This window comes from Eschrichtius robustus, chromosome 13 (genome assembly GCF_028021215.1).
Source record: "Eschrichtius robustus isolate mEscRob2 chromosome 13, mEscRob2.pri, whole genome shotgun sequence".
Taxonomy (NCBI): domain Eukaryota; kingdom Metazoa; phylum Chordata; class Mammalia; order Artiodactyla; family Eschrichtiidae; genus Eschrichtius; species Eschrichtius robustus.
The window spans coordinates 88,279,998-88,301,134 of record NC_090836.1 but is presented as its reverse complement, the minus strand read 5'-3'; the positions used below and the strand labels follow the sequence as shown (position 1 = coordinate 88,301,134).

General features: G+C 45.8%; 1 protein-coding gene across 1 annotated transcript in view; it reads right to left on the bottom strand.

Annotated features, from left to right (window-relative positions):
• The window catches only part of STAB2 (stabilin 2), a 151,279-nt gene that overhangs the window by 66,555 nt on the left and 63,587 nt on the right, over positions 1-21,137 (bottom strand). Inside the window, exons 21-30 of the mRNA XM_068559982.1 lie at positions 20,900-20,986; positions 19,308-19,419; positions 16,661-16,841; positions 14,578-14,671; positions 13,201-13,359; positions 8,536-8,631; positions 6,784-6,879; positions 4,236-4,283; positions 2,610-2,746; positions 2,063-2,177 (exon numbers count right to left, since the gene is read on the bottom strand). Of these exons, the coding sequence (XP_068416083.1) occupies positions 2,063-2,177; positions 2,610-2,746; positions 4,236-4,283; positions 6,784-6,879; positions 8,536-8,631; positions 13,201-13,359; positions 14,578-14,671; positions 16,661-16,841; positions 19,308-19,419; positions 20,900-20,986 (1,125 nt within the window). The remainder of the gene's footprint in view (positions 1-2,062; positions 2,178-2,609; positions 2,747-4,235; positions 4,284-6,783; positions 6,880-8,535; positions 8,632-13,200; positions 13,360-14,577; positions 14,672-16,660; positions 16,842-19,307; positions 19,420-20,899; positions 20,987-21,137) is intronic.

Sequence of the window (21,137 nt, the reverse complement as noted above, 5' to 3'; positions counted from 1 at the left end):
AGACCATGTGAACATGAGGACGGTCATCTACGAGCCAAGGAGAGAGCCTGACCTCAGTCCTCAGACAGAACCAACCCTGCCCACACCTTGACCTTGGACTTCGAGCCTCCAGAACTCTGAGACAAAAATTTCTGTTGTTTAAGCCACCCAGTCTGTGGCTCCTTGTTATAGCAGGCCTAGCAAACTAATACAGACAGTTACTGACTTTTCAAGAATATTAATTACACGGGGAAAGGAGCTAAGTAAACCCAAATGCCCGCTCACGCAGCCACCGACCAAGCACGACACATCTGGGCTCCGCTCTCTCTGGTTTCCTCTCCTCTTCTCCCACCACTGCCCTTTGTCTGAAATTCCTCCTGGGAACCCTGGGTGCAGAGGGGACTTGCCTCACCCTGAGCACATCAGCAGAAGTCCTGAAACAAACATTCCTGGCTACCTTGCACATCTCTTCTGGTTACGGGGAGACATTTATATCAGACATAAGAAAGAACCCATTACAGCTGTGCCTTTGATGGTTAGTTCCTCCAGCTCACAGGTCTTGATTGATTTACTTCTGAATCTGCGGAACCTGGGATGAACCTTCCCAGGGTGGGTGTTCAATTAATGCTTGCTCAGAGCATCAGTGATTTAAAACACCAATGGAAAACCACCCATTGTCTGATATATGCATGTAACGTTCTAGAATTATTGTAATAAAATGTAAAGAGTCCATGGGACCGTATGTAACTCTTTTCTGCTTTCTAAAAGGAATGATCTGATGAAGCACACATATTTCGGTAATACTAGGCATAGAGCCTTTTCACAGCGCCATCACTGATGGGTAGGTAGGCAGAAATGCTTTAGAGCCGCAATTCTAGAACATTCTGACTCTGGCCCATGTTCCATTGATGGGGCAGTTCTCATTTCCCAGTAGAGTCTCCATTTTCATCTTGTTCAGTTCATAGAAAGAGCTTTAAAACACTGCCTCATTCAGCAGGGCAGCCAGACTTCCTCACAGAAAACTGAATCCAAGTCCTTGAAACACTATAGAAAAAGCCAGAAGGTGAGCTTCTACAGGTCTCTGATCTCCTGCGCACTGTCCTGTCTCCAACACTCAGATCAGTTCCTGGAGCACAGGAGGTGTTCAAAAAGTATCTGTTTATTCTTTTGGCTGCATCGGGTCTTAGTTGAGGCACGCGGGGTCTTCGTTGAGGCATGCGAGATATTTCGTTGTGGCGCGTGGGCTTTTCTCTAGTTGTGGTGTGCAGGTTTTCTCTCTCTAGTTGCAGTGCTTGGGTTTCAGGGTGCATGGGCTCTGTAGTTGTGGAGTGCGGGTTCCAGAGCTTGTGGGCTCTGTAGTTTGAGGCACGCGGGCTCTCTAGTTATGGCGTGCAGGCTTAGTTGCCCCGCGGCATGTGAGATCTTAGATCCCCGACCAGGGATTGAACCCACATCCCCAGCACTGGAAGGCGGATTCTTTACCACTGGATCACCAGGGAAGTCCCAATAAATATCTGTTGACTGACCCTAGCTTAATATAAAATTGTAGTAATCTCGAATGACTCAATTAGTAGGTTTCCAATAACCAGCTCTTAACCACACATAAAAATCAAAGTTGTGAAACTGTGCGGCCTTCACCCAGAAGAAATGAAAGGATTGACTTTCCGGATCAGTCTGTTGTCTGTCAGGAAGAGCCTGTGGCCAACCAGTGGGCAGAGAGCTTCATTTTATACTATCCCTGCTACAGAGAGAGAGAGAGTGTGTGTGTGTGTGTGTGTGTGTGTGTGTGTGTGTGTGCGCGCGCGCGCGTGTGTGAGTGTGTGTGTGAGTGAGTGCGTGTGTGAGTGTGTGTGAGTGCGTGTGTGAGTGTGTATGAGTGCGCGTGTGTGTGTATGTGTGTGTGTGTGTGTGTAACAATACAGGTTGCTAATTGTTGAAGCTGGGTGATACCTACATGGAGGTTTTATTCTCCATTTATTTTTGCTCATGTTTGGAAATTTCCCTAACAGAAAAAAACTAAAAGTACACTATGAACAGAGGTCACAAGTTTCCACTAAACAGACACAATACGATGCTCTCTTACCCCATCCGCCTTCGCCAGGTGGAGGAAGTTGCCCTGCAAAGACGTTGCCAGCATGTCAGAAGGCGACAGGGCCTGCAGATCGGCCACTCCATATGTGCCCAGTAGCGTATGGTACCTACAACAACAGTCCATAAGGGCTGTAATGAGGTGTCAATGCTTGAGACAGTGGCATTGTGAGGAGTTAAGAGAGTAGGTTCTGGAGCCAGACTACCAGGTTCAAAATCTCCCCCTGCAACTTCAGCCATGGTACCTGGGGTTAGTTAATCAACCACCCTGTGCCTCGGTTTCCGCATCTATAAAATGGGAATAATTCTGTCTATTTCACGGGGTCCTTGGGAGGATTAACTAGGTTGTACATAAAGCAGTTAGCACAGAAGTGGCTGTCAGTCATGTTGACGACTTCCATCCTGGGGCAAGGAGGTGAGGGGGTCCTGGAACATGGTCAGTTGCATTGGATCTGAAGGACCACGTAGCCTCCCTTCACTGAACTTCATTCACACTGATGCCAGTAAGATATCATGAAGAATAAAACACACATAATACCTACTTTATGAGGGTGGGAATATTGCTCTTGGTCAACCAAAAGGCTTTCTCGTCTTGGTCCATGTCCTCGATGGCTTGTTGGGAAGGCACGAGGACGGTGAGGTTTGAGGCGGCTGACAGCATGGGTTGTAGGGAAGCGTTCTGAATCGCAGAGGGAAAAGAAACTGGCCTGACTCATGTCAGAGGACAAATGCTGACTTAATGCTTGGCAGAGATGACAATTTCCCGTGTGATATAACTTCAGAGATACCGGGAAGGTCCTAGGGACCCCTTTCCCAAATCGATCCCCCCTACTGGCTGATGCCCCCTCTTCCCTCTGAGACTCATTCCTTGTATTTCAACGTGTGACCCTTGACAAAAGGCAAAGTTTCCTGATCAGGTCACACTTGAGTCATCATCAGTCATTCACCCTTTAGTCTAAATGAAGAGGCAGAGAACAGTCTTGACAGTGTCATGCGTGTGTGTGCACACATGTGTACAGAGAACCTTGAGAATCCTTGGATGCCTTTGGAATAAGGATGGTGGGAAGATTACAGGAACAGTTTCAGCATGAGAGAGAGACTGGAGGCCTGAAATCAAACTTTATCTACTCACCTAGAGCTACTTCTGGGTACAAGCAGTGGTGGGCTTATGTTTCACAACCGGCTCTCCAGGAAAAACAAACAAACAAAAGCCCTGCTTTGTAGTGTTTGCTGATTTCTGTGGTGTAAGTTCTCCCATCATAGCTGATTCCAAGCTACCACCATAACAGCATAGAAAGTGGAGCTGGGAAAGCTGTGCTCCTGTGAGCTAGGACGAGTGGGTCTAGCACACCACAGGGCAAGCTTATGAGTGTGGGGTGGGTCTGTATGAAAATTAGCACCTGCTATAGGACACTCAGTCCCTGCTCTCCCATGCGATGGGGGTCAGAGGGACCCCACACGGAAGCAACAGGAAGGTGTCCTGGAGTAGCTGCTGACCAGACACTGCGTATCTTGGCATCTGTCTTCTTAAAAGGCACAAACCACTTGTCACGATGGCTGGCTGAACCTGCCACCTCGGGCCACTCAGGCAAAGATGACAGAGATTCAGACAACTGGGGATGGTGGGGATTAGACTCTTTGTTATAGAACTTTCCAAAGGAGAGGGAAAAGCTCCTCTGGGCATGTTGGGCTGAGGGCTAAACACACATGAAATATGATAGTACTGCAACTATAAATGCCAAATATAATTTGGTGAATTACCGTGATGAATTATGCTGACTTTTCAAAAATACCTCTTTTGATGAATGAAGTTATACATATATATTTGGATTGGTTGAAAAGTCGACCACCCCAGCTTATCTTAGACCAGAAGCTCTTAGTCCTGGTTGCATGTTAGAATCACCTGGGAAAGTGTTAAAATACACTGATGCCCAGGTCAAACCTCTACCCAATCAAATCAGAGAGTCTGGGGGTGGGAGCCTAGGCATGGCTATTGAAAAACAACTGTTCCATGTGGTTCTAAAGTGGAATCAAAGCTGAGAACCACTGCTCTAGACAATTTCCCTCCCTCTCCCTCACCAGCTGCATTTTCAGTTTTCTGTTACATGCAGTCCAAATATCTAAAATTATTATATATTCCCGATCCTAATTCCAACAAAGGTACTCACATTTATCCACTGGTTAAATATAGCTGCTGCAGAGAGAAAGGACAATTCCTTATTCATTTCGTGCAAGAGAGGGAGGAGAGAGGAGAGAGAACATAGAGGAGGATCAATGAGAGGCATAATCACAGGGCAGCTCTGGGCATCGTCCTTGCCAGCCTTGTCGATGCCGACATGAATGATGCCCAGGCTGGACGAATCCCCATGTTGCCAGAGCCATGCATTTCTTTCATGTTTAATGGCTTGAATTATCTTCTCTATTCGAGGTAAAGGAGTAATTCCAGAAACTTTAAATGAAACAACAACCTCAAATCCGTCCAAATCAGAATTTATGTTGTAAGAACACGGCCACCCAGCCCTACAGGAGGGTCACAGAACTCAGTAAACTGCCCCCTTTCAGAGCTAACATTGAGCAGGGGCTTGGGACACAGTGCCAAACCACTTGGGTTTTCTTTCTGGTTTGGTCATTTCCTAGTTCCTTAGGCAAGTTACTTCATCTCTCTGGGCTTCAATGTTCCCAGCTATAAAATAGGGATGATAAAAGCTCCAACTGATAGTGTTGATGCGGAAGTTGGAAGAGTTAATGTTTTTAAAGTGCTTATAATAGAGGATGGCATGCAGGACACAGTCAGTAGGTTTTAGCCACTATTATTTTTAACTTATCCACCATGGGGTTTGTTAATGAACATATATACTGAACCATCACAATTGGCACCAGGTTGGAGTGAGGGAGGATATAAGATATGAAAGAGAAAAGGTGGCCCCTGATCTTATGCAACTTACAGTTGTTTTGGGGATGTTAGGATGTGAAAAAATAACGCAGAGTGCTGGTAGATCAGTGATGTTTGAAGGTGTGATCAATTAAAGAAAGCTCTAGACTTTGAGTTTAAAAAGTCTGGGTTCAATTCCTGGGTCTGCCATTTACCAGCTGTGTGATCTTGGGCAAGTCACTTAACCTCTCTGAGAACTCAAGTGCCTCATCTGAAAAATGAAAATGATGATGCCTTGCTCCTGGGATTATGAACATTACATGCATTAACGTATGTGAAAATATTTTAAAAATTATTAAACACCACGAAAATGGCAATAACAATTATTATGTGCAAATTTACCAAAAGGCAATACATCTCAGAGCTATCTTAATTCCTTTTTGAAAGTGGTTGAGGTTATGGAATAAGTTAGTAAATACCGGTTAAAAAGTAAATCAGTTAGTAAATGGATAAGTACAAGAGCTGAGATGCTCGGGTAATCCCTTCAAGGAGAGGAGGGCACGAGCTGGACCTGAACTGCTGGCAGAAAGACCTGAGGCTGGGTCCATGGGGGAGGGGAACGGAGCCAGGAAGGTGACAGCTGGGAAGGCAACAGCTCAGCTAAGCTGGCTGAAGTGAGTTGAGTCCATGTGAAGTCCTCAGAGTACCAGGCCGAGGATTTGGACTTGATCTTGCTTTCCGTGGGAGGTGAGGGGCCTTGTGAAAGCAGGGTTTTAGGGTTTTAAGGTTTTAGGAAATGTGGCCCATGGACAGTGCAGAGAAAATGTTGGGTCCACGCTCCATGGTCTGAATGTCAGGAGACAGGCCTGATGGGCTGAGTAGGAGAAGCAGGTTCAGTAAAGAGCAGGAAGGACCCTGATAGGCAGGGAGGCCAAGGTCAGATGCTGCAGCTGCCAGGGAGCACATCAGGGCAGGTGCAGCCCTGGGCACTGTTACGCCAGTGGTTTCCATTAAGAGGAGGGGTAGGAACCAAACTCCAGTGAGTTAAACAAAAAGTGAGTGATGAGAAAATTCACCAATTTACTTTCTCATTTCAGCAAATCTTTATGAACAGTAGGAGTGAAGTAGGAAACAAGGACAAAGACCTGCCCTCAAGAGTTGACAGTCCAGTGGGGAGACAGACAGTTAGGTGGGACGTGCCCTACGCTGATAGAACATACTAATGGTTAAGTGCTTGGGCTCTGCACGGAGACAGCTGAGTGACCTTAGGCAAGTTTGCTTAGGCTCTCAGTTTCCTCATCTATAAAATGGGCATAATAATAGCATAAGCCCAGAGGCTGTGGTTTAAAGGGGGTGCTGCAGCATGTTAAGGATTTAGTAAGATGCCTGGTACACAGAAGGTGCGCGTGCATGCGTGCGCGCGTGTGTGTGCACACATGCACACACACACCCCCCAGACAGGGGTAAGCACAAGGTGCTCTGGGTACCTATAAGAGGCACACAACCCGGACAGGAGTGCCCGAGAGCTCAGCAGGGGCCAGTTATTTGCTCATTTGGGAAGTCTGGGACTAGAAAGAGGCAGAATGGCAAGAAAGGGAAGCCAAGACTGCTTGGTACACAGAAGGTGCCAAATAAAAGTTACCTCCCTTCAACTTGTAGAAAATTTGTGACCCACAGAGCACATATGCCATTTATGAGAAGGAGTTTGCTTCAGATAAAATCTGGAGCAAATGATTGGTAGAGCACTTTAAAGCCATCCTAGACAAGAAGGCTTTTTTTTTCTTTTAAATTTGAAGATTTTTGTCTTTATTATTCCGTACTGGAGTTGATCTCAGAGGACTTACCACTGCAGCGTTTCCATAGCAGAGAAGGCCATCTCCTTCGTAGCCCTCTTGGCAAACACAACTCCAGACACCAGAAGAAGTAAACTGACAGGTTGCCTGATACAAAGAATATGAGAGAAATGATTTGCTTTCCCGACTAAAGCACTAGATAGGAGGTACACCTGTGAATCCCCAGGCTCTGTCTACAGAGAGAACTGCAAAATTCGGGGCTGAAAGATGGTGGAAGTAACCCACAGGCCCGCAGCCCTTTCTGCAGGTTTGGTGCACTTCCTCTGGAATCACAATTAGATTCTTTCTTTTCATCCCTGCCAAGATTTAGCAAGCAGAAATCGGGACACACAGTTAATGTGAATTTCAGATAAACAAAGAGGTTTTGGTATAAGTATGTCCCATATAGTATTTGGGGGCATGCTTGTGCCAGAAAAGAATTCACTGTGTATCTGAAATTCAATTTTAACTGGGTGTTCTGCATTTTATCTGGCAACCCTATGTTGGTTCTTCCACGCTTTGGAATGAAGTGAAAGTTCCAATAACCTCTCCCGTGTGGAATGTCAGGGCTTGGTTGGGCTTAAATTAAGCAAGAGTGTTGGAGGTTCTTCAGCTTTATGAAATGCTTTCATGATTCTTGGGTAATGGATACTTTAGAGGCATCTCCTCCCATTTTTTTTTGTCTTTGAATATTACCCACCTGCCCACACTACTAGGCGTGGGTCTGGCAGTCCTGGTCATGATATGTCACCCCACTCCCTGGCCATCATTGAGTGTCTCATATGTGGACACCTGGACCCAGCTGGGCTGGTCAGATCCTTTCTCCTATGAGTTAGAATTGGGACACAGAGTGCTGTTAAGTTAGCGGGCATCACTGGTAGTGGGGTAGACGTTCCTCTAAGAACAGGGAGTCATCTACCCCAAGATGCACAGAACTGCACTTAAAGTTGGGAGAGAGAGGGAGACAAAGACAAAGAGAAAGTAAAAGCACAGGGAGTAGCAAAATGAGAAGTTGCATGGTCTCAGAGGATCGAGGGAAGAAGCTGCCTTGATCTTGATTCTAAGCCCTTGGGAAGTTTTGGAATTCCTGACTATGGAGCTACCCTGGTGGCATATGTCCAACAAATTCCTTTTTAGCTTAAGCTGATCTGTGTGGATTCTGTTACTTGCAAGCAAAAGCACTGTGACTAAGGTGTCGTCTTCACTGGTTCTGACGCTGGGTGCTTAGTGGTGTTCTTTTAAAAAGATGAACACGACCGGCTCTACCATCTTTGCCTGCTCTTCCATAATTTAGACACAAGGCTCAACCTACCCTTGAATGGGCATTTTCACTAATAATTTGGGTAAAACTTTGTTATGACATTCAAAATGGGAGTCTAGTTACCCTTTAAATTATCCTGGTGATTTAGAATTGCCAGATCTAGCAAATAAAAATACCAAGTACGAATTTTAGATAAGTTATGAGTAATTTTTTGTTTAAATTTGTCCTATCTAACATTTGGGTCATACTTGTGCTGGAGGATTATTTGTCATTTATTAGAAATTCAGATTTAACCGGGAATCTTATCTGGCAATTGTATGTTGGTTCTTCCAAGCTTTAGAATGGAGTGAAAGTTGCAATAATTACTCACGTTCTGCTTAGGGACTCCTTTTGGGAGTAAGAGAGATTTTGTTCATTACTGGGCCCAGATAAAAAATAACCCAACCTTCTTTCTTTCTCAGGTAATTTTTTTAAGTATTAATGAAAAAAATCAAGTAACTCACCAGTGGATGACATTTCCCAGTTTGTTCCAAGCATGAAGTTACTGGTTCACAGTCAATCCCATTGCCTCGAAATCCTTTCTTGCACTCACACTCATTCTGTAATTCCAAGAGCAAAGTCAAATGGATTATTGAAAACACCTGCCTTCCACGCCCTGCGCTCACACTGTACCACAAAATGAAGTACGGAAACCATCACTGTTTGGCTCTTTCAGAGAACACCATTAATGTCTTTCGTTTCTTACACTTCAGATTCCAGAGCTATTGGTCTCCACATTCTACATTACATTTCCCAGTCTGATAGTCCTTTGGTGCTTTTTTTTTTTTTTTTTTTTTAATTTTTATTTATTTATTTTTGGCTGTGTTGGGTCTTCGTTTCTGTGCGAGGGCTTTCTCTAGTTGCGGCGAGCGGGGGCCACTCTTCATCGCGGTGCGCGGGCCTCTCACTATCGTGGCCTCTCTTGTTGTGGAGCACAGGCCCCAGACGCGCAGGCTCAGTAGTTTTGGCTCACGGGCCCAGTTGCTCCACGGCATGTGGGATATTCCCAGACCAGGGCTCGAACCCATGTCCCCCTGCACTGGCAGGCAGATTCTCAACCACTACGCCACCAGGGAAGCCCCCTTTGATGCTTTTTGAATTCATTACCCTAGAGGGGCCACATGGAGATTTGTCTCAGAGAGAACTTAGATTCCAAAGAGGATCACACTGGAAAAATTGGCCCCTCCATCTAAGAGGGAAAGATTAAGTAAGTCACGGGGCATCCACTTGGTGGAGATCCATGCACACGGCCACTGTTGGTCTGTGAGGCACGCTGTGTAATTTAGAACAGGCATTCCCTCTGAGCAGGCAAATCTGAGTCAAGTACCACCTCTACATGGACAACCCATGGCTAGTGGCTCAGCAGGTAGACAGTTTCATCAAGCAACAAAAAAGTCCCCCCTTCCTCTGGGAAGGTTTAGGTCCACACCAGGGTACATACCTTGGTGAGCAGGGTACAGGCTGGGTTTCAGCCCCTGTTTGCTCCATAGGCTGGGTACTTTGTGTAGTACACAAACTACACCACAGAAGCAATGGCCCTGATCATGCAGCTACTAAATATGATGATGATGATGATGATGATGATAGTGGTGGGTTGTATGATAAAATGGGGGAATGTCTGTGCTAAGTACAGAATAGGAACCAAACAAAACTGCAGTGGATCGCAACAAGGTAGAGAAAAATAAAAACCTGTGCATTAAGAAGGCCAGAAAGAAAAAATACATCAGCACACAAACGGTGATTGTCGGGGTGCTGTGAATGGTTTTCATTTTTCTCCACACTTTTACTTTCCCAAATGTCTTCCATTATTAAACATTATTTTGAAGTTTAAAACATAATTTAGGGGGCTTCCCTGGTGGCGCAGTGGTTAAGAATCCGCCTGCCAGTGCAGGGGACACGGGTTCGAGCCCTGGTCCGGGAAGATCCCACATGCCGCGGAGCAACGAAGCCCATGCGCCACAACTACTGAGCCTGTGCTCTACAGCCCGCAAGCCACAACTACTGAGCCTGTGTGCCACAACTACTGAAGCCCACGTGCTTAGAGCCCGTGCTCCACAACAAGAGAAGCCACTGCAGTGAGAAGCCTGCGCACCGCAACGAAGAGGAGCCCCCACTCGCCGCAACTAGAAAAAGCCCGCGAGCAGCAACAAAGACCCAACGCAGCCAAAAATAAATAAAAAATAAATTAATTAATTAAAAAAAAACCCTATAATTTAAACAGGAGTAATCTCTTCAACAGATAACAAACACAGGTATTGAGTGACCTTATGGAACCAGCAATGAACCTAAAAGCTGCTTTCACTGAAGAGAGGAAGATAAAGCATACAACGTAAATAAGAATAGTCCAATCTTAATAAACACTGGAAAACAAGAGATGCTGTTAGGTCTTATGGATGAACTGGCACATGAGATGCTTCTGTGACGAGGACCACTGCTCTTCAGAGGAGGGAGGATGAGCTGGGAAGTGGGGCATGGAGGGACCCTGGGAGAGGGTGGGAGGAGTGGGGAGTCCATCAAAGCTGAGGGTACATGTCAGAAAAATAAACAGAGGTGGGAAAGTAGGAACATTTGATTGGTGAAGGGTTACTGAGGGACTGGTCTAGAGAGTGGATACATCCAGAGGTGATCCAAGACAACCCATTAAGTTGTGGGAAGAAAGGAATAGAACTCCTATTTATGAATTTTTATCTTTAAGGGTATAAGTATTATTTGCTATATATGCTTTACAAGGTAAATTGGGTATCTTATATACAAATATATGCACATGTATACAACTTTACATGAGAGGGCAAGACCTTAGAAGCAAGAGTGTTTAATCTTCTGTACTTGGTATTGGGGTAGCACGTCCCTGCACCCCCAGTCCTGACATATTGACCCAAACATGGTCTGTCTTTTAAAATAAAAATTCATGGTAGTTAGGATTTGTGTCTATTTGGAATATATCTATAAGTTTTCGAGCCAACTAAGAACGCTACTGAGGGCAATCCTAGATATGGCCCTATTTTATTTCTCATGTAACACTATAAAAAGTCGTTTCTCTTCCTCTATCTCCTCCATCAGAATGCTTTTCAAATTTGTCTGCAGAAATGATGATAGAGCAGAAGGGAATAGATACTCTTATGGGTTGAATTGTGCTCCCCCTATCCCACCCCCCCCCCCCACTCATAGGTTGAAGTCCTGACCCCCAGTACCTCAGAATGTAACCTTATTTGGAAAAAGGATTGTTAATATGTAATTAGTTAAGATGAGGTCACACTGGAGTAGGGTCGGTCCCTAGTCTAATATGACTGGCGTCCTTATAAAAAGGGGAGATTTGGACATAGACATGCACGTGGGAGAATGCCATGTGAACATGAAGGCAGAGATTAGGGTGATGCGTATATAAGCCAAGGAACACCAAAGCCTGTCAGCAAACCACCCAGAGCTGGGAGAGAGGCATGGAACAGATTTGCCATCATAGCGCTTAGAAGGAACCAAACCTGCTGATACCTTGATCCTGGACCTCTAGCCTCCAATCCTATGAGACAATACATTTTTGTTGTTCTATGACACCCAGTTAGTGATACTTTGTTACAGCAGCCTTAGCAAACTGACACTGATACCAAGAAATTGTTTTTTCTTTCTCAAAGGCAATCTGGCAGCTCAGGTGAGTCAAAAACTAATTGAATTGTTGGTAATTGCTTGGCAAGACATAAGAATGCAGTGAGTTCTTTCATAATTAGGACTTTTTCATGGTTACAATCCTAGTACAGTTGTCATCACCTCCCCTGGGGCTGATTAATTCCTAAGAAGTAGCTTTCTCTGCCTGTCTCCCTTAAATGAGGTTAAGTGAAAGTGACCCACAAACTGTAGAGTATTACAGAGTGTTATAGAGAAATAGAGTGTGGTCAAGGGTGGCGACCAAGAGGGCAATTCTGGAGTCAGACTGTCTGGGTGTGAATCTCACACCGTAATTTGGTTTCTGTGTGATATGAGCAAAGTATTTAAACTCTCCATGCTTCAGTTTCCTCTTTTATAAGATGGAATGATAATAGTACCTATGTGGCAACAAAAGCAAAAATAAGCAAGTGGGACTACATCAAATTAAAAAGCTTCTATATGGCAAAGGCGATCATCAACAAAATGAAAAGGCAACTTATAGAATGGGAGAAAATATTTACAAGTCATAATCTGATAAGGGGTTAATATCTAAAATATATAAAGACCTCGTACAACAGCAAAAAACCAACAACAGCAAAAAACCGAACAATCCAATTAAAAAAATGGGCAGAAGATCTGAGTGGACATTTTTCCAAAGAAGACATACAGATAACCAACAGGTACATGAAAAGATGCTCAACATGACTAATCATCAGAGGAATGCAAATCAAAACCACAATGAGATAGACAAGAAATAATAAAGTGTTGGTGAGGAAGCAGAGAAAAGGGAACCCTTGTGCGCTGTTGGTGGGAATGTAAATTGGTGCAGTCACTATGGAAAATTGTTATGGCGGTTCCTCAAAAAACTAAAAATAGAACTATCATATGTTCTAGCAATTCCACTTCTGGGTATTTACCTGAAAAAAAAAAAAAAAAAAGGAAACACTAACTCGAAAAGGTATATGCACCCCCATGTTCATTGCAGCATTATTTACAATAGTCAAGACATGGAAGCAACCAAATTGCTCATCAACAGATGAATGGATAAAGAATATGTGGTGTATGTATACATTAGAATGTTATTTGGCCAAAGAAAGAATGAAATCTTGCCATTTGCAACATAATGGATGGACTTTGAGGGCATTATGCTAAGTGAAATAGGTAAGAAAAAGACAAATGCCATATGATCTCACTTATAGGTGGAATCTAAAAAAAAAACAAAACAAACCCAAGCTCATAGATATGGAGAACAGACTGGTGGTTGCCAGAGGCTGGGTGGGGTGGGGTGTGGTGAGGGTAAATGGGGTCAAAAGGTGAAAAAAAGTAGTACCTACATCATAGGTTTGTTACGACAATTAACCCTTTCCCACTGCTACACATGATAAAAGAGCTGCAGTAAATTCTAGCTAAAGTACTTCTGTGTCTAGAGGAAAAAACAATCTACTGCAGGAATCCTGCTTCCTCTTTGCTCTCCACCTCATCACACCTACCTGCCCGGGGCCGACGTACAAACAGGTTGCATTGTGGTGGCAGCCGCCAGCACTGGGCAGCAGGCAGGTGTTGATCTCTGAGCAATCCCTTCCGTCCCCCGTCCATCCCTGATGGCATACGCAGATGTGGGTTCCCCTGCCAGTTTTGATGCATTCTGCCTACAGGAGGAAAAGCAGCAGCAAAACCTCTGAAACCCCAGCCCAGCCGCCAAGATTCCAAGTGCAAAGCAAGGATTTCCAGAGGTACGCTCAAGAAGCTTATATTCACATGGAGTGCAAAGGAAATGATTAAAACACACATTTGCATTAAGATCAGTGGAAAAGGTAAGATGACGTAAAGAACAAGTTGGCTTGTTTTTGGCCAGCTAATGGCCACCGTCACTAACGTCACTGCCATTTATTGAGCCAGGGATTGTTCTGAATGTTTCGTAGGTGTAAGCCATCATCTTGAGGAAGGTACTGTGATTATCTCTATTTTACAGATAAGGAAACTGAGGCTCAGAGGAGGTAAGTGACTTGCCCAAGGTCACACAGCTGTAAAGAGGCATGAACCCAGGCCTGTATGATGCTTTAGCCCAAGCTCCTACCTGTACCAATTCCAGGCCTTTCAGGATGACCACACCAGGAAGCTGAAGGACAGAGTGAGAGGTGCAAGGTAAGTTGTCCAGATGAGGCTGAGTGGGTGGGGCTTGCCCAAGGGCAGTCTGGAGGGTTGGGCAAGGCATTTGCATCTGATTTCATCCTCAGAGCCAGGGGAAGTTCCCGAAGGGATTTCAGCAAGGGGGAAACATGATCTGATCCACTCTGGCTGTGGCTATAGCCAAGAGGAGCATCAGGGAGAGCAGTTATTAAACTGTGGGTAAGGAATGAAGGTGACCTTGGCCGGGTGGTGGTGGTGATATTCAGAAGGTATTAATGAAAGCAACAGTCAGTTTGGGCTATACCCCTGACACTAATAGAACTTAAGGCAAGTCACTTAAGGTCTCTGAGCCTCAGTTTCCTGATCAGTAAAATGGGGATAAACAACATCTGCTTCATTGGGTTGGTGGGAAGAGCAAATGAGATCAAATACATGAAAGTCACTTGTAAGCTGTAATGTCTGAATCAGAAGTTTATTACTAATGATCTCCAATATCTGATTCTTTGGCTGTGTTTTTAGAAGCCCAATACCCCTGCACATGTGAACCTGGGGCTCCCCCAGCACACGTGGACTTAGGAATTGGAGGCTCACAGAAGGTACCTGGCACCATCTTTAAAATGCAGGGTTCAAGCAAATGTGCCTCATGCGATGAAGTCATCTGACACTGCCTTTTGGAAGGTCTTCCCTCAGGATTTCCTTAAAAACCTGGCAGCTTGGAAATAAAGACCAACACTCACATTGCGGCTGCAGCCCCCTCGGGTTAACCCCGAACAAGGGTCCATCTCTGAACAGAGGCTTCCGTCCCCTTCATACCCTGCTTTGCAAACACAGCTGCAAAGAAGAGTGAGCGCACAAAGTCAGCCCTAGAAATATAAGCACCAACCATCCCACCCCTCCCCAAGAAGACCAGCCAGCCAGGGGTGAACGTGTTCATGGCCAGGTGGCTTGACGCTTTGCCCTTGCCGGGGGAGCCATGTACCCTGGTGGCCACCAGCACTCCTGGGTCTGCAGTCAGACACACCTGGGTAGGTATCCGGGCCCCACCTCTTAGCAGTTGTGTGACCCTGAGCGAGTCCCTTAACTTCTGGGAGACTGTTTCCTCACCTGGAAAATGGGTCTAACATCTCCCTCATAAAGCTGTGGTATAGAGTGAACGCACATGGGGCGTTCAGCAGGGCACTTGCTCACACTTGCACCTTCTCAGGCTCGACATTGGGCGGCTTTTCTGTTCTTACGGGGCTGGAATCTGTCTCTTTATACCTCAAGTCATTATCTCTGGTTCAGCAGAGAACGACGCTCTCTGCTGTGTGGCAGTTCAGTGATTTGAACATGACGATCAGGTGAGACCTCCCCTCTCTCCCTTCTCTGATCTCTCAGATGTTCTTTTTTTTAGAGCACAACATTCTCAGGTGCCTGATTCCATGATCCGTCCGTCATGCCCTCAGACACTCCTCTCAAAATTCTCCACCTTGAAACTTTAGCTATTAAATAGGACCATTCATTCATTCATTTGTTTTTGGTCAACCAGTATTTATTGAGTGCCCTGTGATAGGTGCTGGGACACCTATCACACCCCCATGTCACTATTGCAAATTCAGTCATATGTGCTTCACAAAACTCTAAATAAAATTATTTTTCGTGCATCCAGAATCCTAGAGGAACTAAATACTTTAGGTGGTCCCCAAATGAAGAAATAGATGGATCTGTTTCAACACTGATTTACCTAAGTTTATACAGTAAATACAGACCCACGTTGATGATCCTCTGTGGGTGATTAGAGTTTTTAAAATTTATTTATTGTTTATTTTTTTATTTTTTTCTGGCCGTGCCTCATGGCTTGCAGTATCTTAGTTTCTGACCAGGGATTGAACCCAGGCCCCAGCAGTGAGAGCGCCGAGTCCTAACCACTGGGCCGCCAGGGAATTCCCTTAAGAGGCTTTAAGGGCAATTTTGGTGACTTGTGACCTTCGCCTTATGCACTGATGTATATACTAACACCTTAGGAAGATGCATTTCTATTGTACCACCACGGAAGAGCAAAGTCAGTCTCTGCCCCATGCTTCCTGCAGACTGGTGGGGGAGACAGATCACAAACAGGTAAGCAAATGATTAGGTAATGACAAATTAAGAAAAGTGCTGCAAAAATAAGGCTAAGAATTCTACATGATGTCTGCATTTCTCAGGATAGTTTTTGCATGGTTACTGCCTTTGAACCAGATATTCCCAGAGAGGAAAATTTCCTCTGACATATTCCCCCCAAGCCCACTGCATATGTTAGATAGCATTAAGAAAACAAATGGTGATCCAGTGACCAACGATCCAATTTCTTGTTAGATGCCTTTAACAGGAGAGTAGTTATTAATGACCTTAGGAAGTAAAGGCGTTTTTAAAGGGTTGGAAAGTTGGTGGGCAAATCTTCATTTCCTTCACATGAGTGATGGTAATAATTGCAGTTTCCACGACTGAACACCTATGATGTACTAGCCCTGGGGCTGGATGATTTGGCATTCAGTTCTTCTAATCTCCACAACTGCCCTGCTAGGTAGGCAACATCACTCTTATTGTACTGATGACAAAAGTGAGGCTCAGATAGGTTAAGTAACTGCCCAAGGTCACACAGCTGGTAAGTTTCAAAGCAGGGAATGCTGCAAACTTTGAACCCAGATCAGTCTGAGGTTTTCTCCACAAAAGCCATGCTGGCAGCTGAAGAGAACAGGTCTTAGTTTATGAAGAGTTTAGATATGGGTTGGGTGTGTCTACAGGTAACACAGTGGCCATGGGCCGTTAAGGATGGCAACACCCCCGCCCCGACCGGCCTACCTTGCTGTCCCATTGCTGTATTCGCAGGTGGCATGGATGTGACAGAACTGCACGTAGGGCCCGCAGGCTGAGGTCTGCTTGTGGCAGAATCTCCCGGCGGAGCCGTCCCTGCAGGTGCCGGGGTGACAGGCGCCGTCACTGTCAATTCTGTTGTCACATGTTCCGAAACTGCACAGACACCCTGGAAGGGAAGGAAGAGGGCCATTCAGGGCTTGGGGACAAGATTAGCAATGCGCACATGGGTCATGGAGGACAGGGCCCCCTCCCCTCACCCCCCACTCACTCCTGTTGGTGCAGAACCCGGGGCCGAGATGCGGAAGGCCCTGGACGCTATTTCTCAGCGTCTTTCTCGTGTGCCAGGACAGCTCTCGGTGAGAAGAGCGTGGTCTTCGGGATGCTTTGTGTGTCTGTGCGTGGGGTGCAGGGGGAGGGTGGGTTGTGATGGTGTGAAAGAGGCCAAGGAGCTCAATTTTCACCTACTTCATGGTAGGAGAGTTTAGTCTGGAAATTTCTCACCTTTTCCTGAAGACATTCTGGAAGTGATTTCTCCTGCCGGCACAGCCTCTGATGTGTGGCTTACATATTTGCTCTTCACCCTCCATCACAGCAAACCAGTGCTGACTCATGCCCAATATTTGCACACTGACCTTGTTCTAGGCATTGGGCCAGCCTTTAACCTGTACCCTCTCATTCATAGTCACCAGCCTCAGGAGATAGGTATCAATACTTTTACCATCCCCATTTTCCAGATGAGGAAACTGAGGCCCCGAGAGGTAAAACAAATTGACTTGCTGGCAAGTTCCCAAACAGGGACTTGAACTCAGACCTTCAAATTCCATTTCCCTTAGTGACCATGAGTAACCAGCAGATCAGTATATCGACTGGCATTTCCACTGTCTGTTATCATCTTAAATTTTAGTTGCTAACTTTGCTTTTGATTACAGGTATTTAAAAGTTGCAACGTGAGCCAGCTTATCAGACTCAGGCTCCTCTGCATGTGGAAGGGAAAAGAAGAACATTCTGGAGACTCTCAAAGGCAGGTGGCAAGGATTTGGGGGCTTGAATGTGATCAGAAATGAAGGAATCTGTGGTTTTGCCCCAGAAGGGACTGATGGGAAAGGGATTTGTGTGGGAGCTTGGAGCCAGCGTCCAGGAAAGAGAAACACAGCGAGGGCTGGCAAAGCACAGCTAGATTTAAAACAAAGGAAACTTTTCATAAACTTTTAAGAACGTCAGGGCTTGGTTAGCAAGGAACAAGACCCCAGAATGAAGAGAAAGATCCCCTGCATGAGGTGGTGGGCAGCAACAGACTTGGACAAGAGTCTTTGGAGCAGGAAGCCACCACTGCTGCCCCAGCCTCGGTGTCGTGACTACTAGCCTCATAAAAATGGCTATGTCAACAGGCTTTGGAATAAACCCCTATTTTTTTCCCCTGAGAAACCTTATTTGGCAAAAAGAGCATTGGACTAGATCAGCAGCCCCAAATCTGCTGGGCTCTGGTGTCCCATCCGTCTTGAGAGGTAGCCTTGAAGATCAGACAAGGTAAGAGAGGAGAGGGGTGGTGTGTTTTGTAACAGATGAGTGGAGTTAGTAGTGATAGTAACAAGAATGGCTTCATTTATTGATTATTTGCTAGGTGCACGCTCTGGGCTAAAGTCCAAAATTATGATCTAACTTAATCAACAACCTATGAAGTGGGTACCAATATTGTCTTCATTTTATAAATGGGGAAGTGAAGCTTCAATGAGAGATATTTTCTAAGGTCATAGAGCCAGTAAGTTGCAGAGTGAAGATTTAACTTCAGGTTGGTTTGACTCCACAGCAAGCTCTGATCTGTTCACTGTTTTTCTATCAAGTTCTAATCTTAGCTTAGATAGATAGATGTATGTTTCTACCTATGTACTTACATATTCACATGGTGTTATTTTTAAGAACATAATGTGTTTTCTAAGATTATATAACTGCATTTTTTGTTTTCAATGCCTAGTGTTGTGGAACTTTCTACATGTTCTATGAGCTTCTGGACATTTACATCACTGAACTTAGCATAACAGCAACAGTACCAACAATAATAGATAATAATAACAATAATAGATAATAATATTGGTAGTGCATACTAGGTGCTAGGCATTGTTCTAAGGCAAGTGCTTTCCATTTATAACTTGTACTAACGTGACGAGGTAGTTACTATTATTATCCCCATTTTACAGATGAGGACATTGAGGCCTAGAGAGGTGTAGTAACTAACCCAAGGTCGCACACTTAGCAAAGGGAGGAGCGGATGGAAGAGGACTGCTTGAAAGATGGGGAGTCTGTTTTCTGATATGGAGCCCACGATCACTTCAGGTATGTGGGGAAACCCTAAAAGACTGGTTTTCAGAGTGTGGTCTTGGGCCAGCAGTGTTGACATCTCAGGGAACTTGTCAGAGATGCAAATCCTCAGGTACCACCCAGGCCTCCTATCTCAAAGCTCTGTGAGTGGGGCCCAGCAGTCTGGCATGTGCACTGTTTGGGACCCAAGTGCTTAAGAAATACCCTGTGATAAGGGCATCCACCAAGCCGAGGGGCACCTGATACCAGGACTGCACTGCAGTGCTGCAGGGACCCCGGGTGAGGAGCACACGGCAGCTCAGGAAGCGACACTTACTTTTGTCACACCGAGGTCCGTATTTATTGGGGTCCGAGCAGAACTGACACTGGGAGCCCTGGAAGCCATCCTGGCAAACGCATGTCCCATTGCCGTCGAGGCCGTCGGCGCACTGCAAACAAAGGCAGGGCCCCTGGCCGTCAGGACAACACGCCCCCGGCAAGGAGTCCCAGATGCTTTCGTTTCCTGGCCTGCTTCTTTGACTCAGATTCAATTCTGCTTGAAATGACTCTTTGGGACCCCTTGTGGAAAGTGGAGTCGCGGGTATCGGGTAGAAAGCTAAGACAGTAACCTATGGGTGTCCCGAGCCAGGATTCAGAGCTTCACAGGAAGTCATTTGGTCGGGGGTGGGGGGGGGGTGTCACAGTGGTGAAATGGAACCTCTAAACAATGCTTAAGGGGCAGCCCGATAAACCACTGACCTTCAGAATGAAGGCAGGCCTTTCTCTCCAGATGCGCACAGGCTCAGCTATGTGACTCCAAACGGCAGTGTTTTTCCCTTCAGTGTGAGCATTTTACCCCTCATCTCCCCAGCTATTTCAAGGTTAGATTTGTAGTGACTGACACGTATCAGAATTGGGCTTGGGTCCCGGACCACCCAGGTACAGTAGTTAATTTGTAGCAGCTTCACGCTATTCCCCTCGCCTGCGTGGTGTCCCCACTTGGTGGTCATGCAGTTTTTCCTTGCCCTTGAAAGAGGCATATTTTCGATGTGGATTTCTTATCTGTGCAGACCCATAATTTCCCCATATGAACCACAGCTACTATTACCTTTGCATGTTTAGCCCTGGCCTCCACGCTAGATGAGTTAAGTTTTGGCTCTTACATTTCATAGGTTTTGCAGATGGGCTAAAAAAAGCATTCAGGACTTCCCCGGGGGTCCAGTGGTAAAGAATCCGCCTTCCAATGCAGGGGACGTGGGTTCGATCCCTGGTCCAGGAACTAAGATCCCACATGCGGTGGGGCAACTAAGCCCGCGCGCCACAACTACTGAGCTCGCGCACCTCAGCTAGAGAGCCTGTGTGCCACAAACTAGAGCCCACGCGCCGGGGAGCCTGAGTGCCACAACTAGAGAGAGAAAACCTGCACGCCACAGCTAGAGTGAAACCCATGCGCTGCAATGAAGATCCCGAGTGCCGCAACTAAGACCCGAGGCAGCCAAAAAAAAAAAAAAAATCTTAAAAAAAGCATTCACTGGGCAGTGCTTTTTTTTTTTTTTCCCTTAAGGGTAGTAAAATCTTGGCCCTAAAAAAACTTGGAGATCAATGCAGGCCAATCCTGCTATCTCCCACACGAGGAAACTGGGGTCCAGAGAGCCTTGCTGAGTTGCTCAAAGTCATGCCATCAGCAGTAGGAAAGCGGACCAGAAGCGACATCACTGGACACCCTGCCCCCTGCCACTCCCCCAGGCAAAATTCCTTCTCCTGCAGACACCCTCTCTTCTTTTAGCAACTGATCTGTTTCTTTTACTCCCTGGGAACAGTGACTGGCATTGTATCATTTCTTGGTTTAGGGGTTTTAAAAATTATTTTTCGACTTAACACAGGTCAACCTCAGCATTCGTGAAAAAAGTCAGCCTCAGTCTGTATCACCTGCCCATTCCCGGAGCACGGATTCGAGAAGCCTCCTGGACACTGGTTGCAGTCGGGCCCGTAGAAGCCGTCGCAGCACTTTGGTATCTGAGAAACAAAATGTGTGTCGCCTTGTGGCATCCCAGGCAGCGTGCCAGTTCCTCAAAGGAAATATCAACGCATTTTAATCTCCGTTGCGATCACAAACAGCATCAGCCCCCTCCCACCCTCAGGAGCAGGACTTGTTCTCTTGCAGGTG